Source organism: Rhincodon typus, chromosome 40 (genome assembly GCF_021869965.1).
Source record: "Rhincodon typus isolate 14 chromosome 40, sRhiTyp1.1, whole genome shotgun sequence".
Lineage (NCBI taxonomy): Eukaryota > Metazoa > Chordata > Chondrichthyes > Orectolobiformes > Rhincodontidae > Rhincodon > Rhincodon typus.
The window spans coordinates 3297170-3302880 of record NC_063371.1 but is presented as its reverse complement, the minus strand read 5'-3'; the positions used below and the strand labels follow the sequence as shown (position 1 = coordinate 3302880).

The window sequence follows — 5711 nt, the reverse complement described above, 5'->3', positions numbered from 1 at the left end:
TGTGACTATGATAAGCAGATTAAGCTGCTAACAATCCAATGCCCACCCATCAGTTGGAAGACGTTGGCCCAGGTCTCGTGTAAGTGAGTGAACGTCACTTTTTGGCACCAAGGGGTACAGTGATGACACTGAGATGGGGCAACAGTGTGATGGTGGTGAATGCAGAACAATTGTTCCCGATCCCTCTAACCTCTTCCATATACAAAGTTTTTAAACGTTGTAATTGTACCAGCCTCCAGCACTTCCTCTGGCAGCTCTGACTGACGCTCCTCACACTCTGTGGGTTTGGAGAGTTCATTTAACTCCACTCGGAAGGTATCAGAGCCCATTCCCCAATCCCAGAAGCTCGTCCTGGACTGAATCCCATCATTTTTTGGCACGATTGCCAACATCCCGAGTTTCGTAGGGTTCCCCTGGGGAGCGGCATGGGAGGGACGGTGGGGTGGAGGAACCCAACAACCAGCTGGTGGAAGGGGGTTCAGTTTAGGGTCAAGGGCTGTAGGTTCAGGGGGAAAGAGCCTTTCAGGGTGAGGGCTGCTGGAAATCCCCTGCCTGAGAGGGCAATAGAGGCAAAAACCCCGAAGATATTGAAGAGGATTTAGGTGAAGGCTTGAGAGAGCAAGAGAGTGCGAGGGGGCAAGCCAAGGGCTGGCAAATGGGACTAGAATCAACGGACGTTTGACAACCAGTACAGATAGGAGGAAGTGGGGTGTGAATGGACTCTTGCTCAAAGTCACCGGGAGCAGGAGGAAATTGAAATCGACAAGCTTCAGTTTCAAGCGCTCAGAGAGCGAGACAAGAGAAGAAACAAGACTTTCGGTGCCCACTTTGGACCGTGTCGTGCTGCACAGAAACCTTTCTCGGCCTCTCAACTAGGAAATTACTGCGTAACCTGAGAAAGGCTGTCGATACCTCAGGGATGGAGGAAGGCTCCTTCATTTAATCGTGTCGACGCTCCGAGACTGAGCAGTTTGCATCTCCTTCCCGAGCGGTTTCGTTTTAATAGACTCGACCCCAAGTTAATTATTGAAGATGCGAACCCTCGCCGACTGAGTAAGCAGTTTGCAGGAGCTGAGTACTTGAATCGATAATGGGATCAGTTACCGGCCTTCTGCCTGTGGTGGTGTGATCAGTCCTGATTTAGTTACATGGGGTGGTTAGTTCAATCCTAGCTCCCCCCCAATCTTTTTCACAGCAGACTCATTTTGCAGCATGCTTAAAAAGGGAGGGACGTGGGTTAGGTGTTTCCCTGGTTGTGTTGGGGGGGCCTAGAAAGTCTAGGAATAAGGGCCAGTCTGCAGTTTAAAAATAAAGGACTGAGATGAGCAGTTTTACATTCAAGAGTACAGGACGGAAACTGATCCTTAGGTCCATGAGATATCCTGAATTAATCCAGTCCCATTTGGCCCCAATCCCTTTAAACTCTTCCATACACGCAATTTTTAAAAGTTGCAATTGTACCACTTCCTCTGGCAGCTCGTTCCATAAGATGCCCCTCAGGTCCCTTTCCCCTTCTCACCTTAAATCCTCCAGTTTTGGACTCCCCTACCCTGGGAATTAAAGACCTTGGCTATTCACCCTATCCATGCCCTTCATGATTTTATAAACCTCTATAAGGTCACCCCCTCAGCCCCCGACGTTCCAGGGAAAATAGCCCCAGTCTATTCAGTCTCTCCCTCATAGCTCAAACCCTCCTACCTTGGCAACATCCTTGTAAATCCTTTCTACACCCTTTTAAATTTTGTAACATCCTTCCTATAGCAGGAAGATCAGAATTGAATGCAATATTCCAAAAGTGGCCTCACCAATGTCCTGTTCTCACTCTCAACAACTGTGAGTACATTTCAGGCAGAGATTGGTAGCTTTCTGAGGATGGCTGATATGCAAGGTTGTGGGGTTGGAATGTGAGTAAAATGCAATGAAGTTTGCAGTCAGGCACAATTGTACTGAATGCAGGGCAGGCCCCAATGGGCTGAGTGGCCTCCTCCAGCTTCCATGTCCTTCATATTCCTTGAATTGCCCTGTCAGACAGGGAGCTTCCGCTCCAAACTGCCATAGGGGGAGATGCCGCTGCAGCTGTAATATATCTGAGCTGCTAACCCAGGGGACCTGGGCACGCACTCTCTCACACACACACCCTCATACAAACACACACACACACAAACAACACACACAACACAACACACACACACACACAAACAACACACACAACACAACACACACAAAACACACACACCCCACTCTAGCATTGTATTACTCCTAGAAACCCATCAGTTTCACCCAAGCCATGTCTCTTAACTGGCCTCTGAAATGGCCCTAGTGAGTCAAGTTCAAGGACAGGGTTGGAGAGCTGGTCAACAAATGCCAACCTTCCCAGCAACATTGACTGTGCTTTATTAGATGGGAGATTCCCATCGCGCCCCGGTAATGATCTCCTACAACCTCTTCCGTCAGGCAAAAGATACAGAAGCCTGAGCACACACACCAGCAGGTTCAGGAACAGCTTCTTCCCTGCCGTTATTAAACTGATGAATGGACACTAGCCTCAAATAATGTATGTCTCTAAGTCTGTTTGATCTGAACATCCTTTGCTTGCTGTGATCCGCCTGTACCGCTCATAAACAGAGCTTTTCACTGTATTTCCGTACACGTGACAATAAAATCAATTAAACAATTAAGGGACAGGATGCTCTGTATTTGATATGTGTGACCCTGCCTCAGAACAGGGGGTGGCACGCTTTGAAGAAATTGACAAAACTGGTCATATCCAGATCAGTTACCCAAGAGGGAAACTGACAAAGGCTGGTCATTCCCAGGATCAGTCATAGAGTCACACAGCATGGGAACAGACCCTTCGGCCCAACCAATCCGTGCCGACCATAATCCCAAACTAAACTAGTCCCACCTGCCTGCTCCTGGCCCGTATCCCTCCAAACCTTTCCTATTCATGTACTTATCCAAATGTCTCTTAAACGTTGTAACTGTACCCACATTCACCGCTTCCTCTGGACGTTTACTCCACACACGAACTACAGTCTGTGTAAAAAAGTTGCCCCTCATGTCTTTTTACCTCCTCTCACCTTAAAAATGTGTCCCCTAACCCCCACCCTAGAGAAAAGACCCCTGCCATTCACCTTATCTATACCCTTCATGATGTTATAAACCTCTACAAGGTCACCCCTTAATCTCCTACGCTTCAGTTAAAAAAAGTCCCAGCACATCCAGCCTCTCCCCACAACTCAAACCCTCCAGTCCCAGCAACATCCTGGTAATTCTCTTCTGAACCATCTCCAGTTTAATAATATCCTTCCGATAACAGGGCGACCAGAACTGGACACAGTGCTCCAGAAGGGGCCTCACCAATCTCCTGTACAACCTCAACATGACGTCCCAACTCCTACATCAAAGGTCTGAGCAATGAAGGCAAGCGTGCTAAACACCTTCTTAAAAACCCTGAATAGGAAAGGTTTGGAGGGATATGGGCCAGGGGCAGGCAGGTGGAACTAGTTTAGTTTGGGATTATGGTTAGCATGGACTGGTTGGACCGAAGGGTCTGTTTCCATGCTGTATGACTCTGTAAGGTCACCCCACAGCCTCCGACATTCTAGGGAAAATAGCCCCAGCCTATTCAGCCTCTCCCTATAGCTCAAGCCCTCCAACCCTGGCAACATCCTTATAAATCTTTTCTGAACCCTTTCAAGTTTCACAACATCCTTCCAATAGCAGGGAGGCCAGAATTGAATGCAGTATTCCAAAAGTGACCTGACCAACGTCCTGTACAGCTACAACATGACCTCCCAACTCCTGTACTCAAAGCAGTCGCTCAGACGATGGGTGAGCTGCGATATATATATTCTGATATATTCTGAAGAAGGGTCTAGGCCCGAAACGTCAGCCTTCCTGCTCCTACGATGCTGCTTGGCCTGATGTGTTCATCCAGCTCTGCACCTTGTTGTCTGCGATATATAAAGATGGCTCAGGGTGAAGTGGCGGCATTTGAACTGTTAGTCTTCAGCCAGCAGGTCCTAGGTTCCAATCCGCCCCTGATCCTGACATACTGACAGTACAGAGCTCTGAGCGTACAGGATCACCAAGCACATTGCTAGTTTGTACCCTTGACTATTGGGGTCTGCACAAAGGAGCGGGATCTCTCCTGGAGGCTGACAGCACAGTCCTTCGGCCCCTCGAGTCTCTTCTGGTCTGTAACAAACCACCTCGCTATTCCAATCCCCGTCTCCCAGCACTTGGCCCACAGCCTTGGCAGGGCGAGTGCCCGTCTAAATCCTTCTTCAATGGGATGGGAGTGCCTGTCTCTCCCACCCTTACAGGCAGTGAGTTCCAGATTCCCCACCAGCCTCTGGGTGAAAACATTTTTCCTCACGTCCCCTTCTAAACCTCCTGCCTCCCCTTAAATCTATGCCCCCCCACCCCTCCATGGGACTTGATGACCCCCCCACCAAGGGGAAAAGTTCTTTCCTGTCTATCTACATCCCTCATCATTTTATACTTCTCAATCCCCCTCCCCAACATTTACCCATCAAGTCTGCACCATCTAGCTGTCCCCACTTGGCATCTGCCTGTGGGATACTGTTGTGCACATCCCCAAGTCTCTCTACCTACCCCCCCATGCCACTTTGCCAGCCCAAAGAGCTGACGAACAGGAGGGCAAATGCTCCCTCCGTGAAGGGAGAGGTGAGGCCGCAGGCTCATGGGGTTAGCACAGCCGATGGGCTGATGGGGCCAAAGCCTTGCTCTGTTGCCTTAGAGACGGAACGGTACCGGCATGTGGCTCCGGGCTCTGGGAGTGAAGGGCCGCCATCTGCTGGTGGGAGGCCTTATTGCAGCCTGTTCCGGGATCTCGGAGGGAGTCCGGCCTAACTTGGCACTGGTGCCCATCTCTTCCTGCCTGCTCCCTTGCTGGCAAGTGGGAGCAGCACTAGTCCAGGGTGCTATTCAATACGATTATGGCTGATCATCCAACTCAGTCCCCTGTCCCCACTTCCACCCTTCCATCCCTTTATCCCACATACCTAGAGCCCCAACTCCTTCTTGGAAACATTCAACGCTCCAATGTCCCTCAGACGTTTACTCGGGACAGTTTTGCATCTCCGCACTCCCCCTCCCCCACCCCATCCCCAAATCCTCCTACACCTCGTCGCCATGTTGTCTCTGGTGGGCACCATCTGAAACAACAGGAGAGCTGACAATACCCAGCCCCTCCCTTACCTCTGACGCCTCCATTGGCACTGCCCGCCACAGGAGGGGAAACGACTGCCAGTGGGCCGTTGCCAACTTCTGGAGCTAGCAAAGTAAGCCTCAGGCCTGGAGGCCCGTTTCTTACAGATTGGCTCCTTCAACCCCTGACCCCAGCCGGCTGCCCAGAGCTCAGCCTGAGTGCTGACTCCAGAGTTGGCTGTCATCGGGAAGGGGCCCAAACTCTGGAATTCCCTCCCGCTCTCCCTCCCCTCCAGGCCCTCCCTTTCCCCACTTGCTTCTTGAAAACTAACCTCTTGGGCTAGGCTATGGTCAACTGACATTACTCACACCACCATTTTGAATATCCCACTGGCCCCCACCCATTCCCACCAGGTCAATGGTCCCTCCCCAGGAGACAGTAAGAACTGCCGATGCTGGAGTCAGAGATAACACAGTGTGGAGCTGGAGGAACACAGCAGGCCAGGCAGCATCAGAGGAGCAGGAAAGCTGACGTT

The 5711-nt window shown here is 50.7% G+C and overlaps 1 protein-coding gene across 1 annotated transcript in view; it reads left to right on the top strand.

The window, feature by feature from the left end:
* The first annotated feature begins 4783 nt into the window (after positions 1-4783).
* Positions 4784-5711, top strand: part of LOC125487325 (prominin-2-like) — a 16998-nt gene continuing 16070 nt past the window's right edge. The window contains exon 1 of the mRNA XM_048618492.1: positions 4784-4924. Coding sequence (XP_048474449.1) covers positions 4784-4924 — 141 coding nt within the window. The remainder of the gene's footprint in view (positions 4925-5711) is intronic.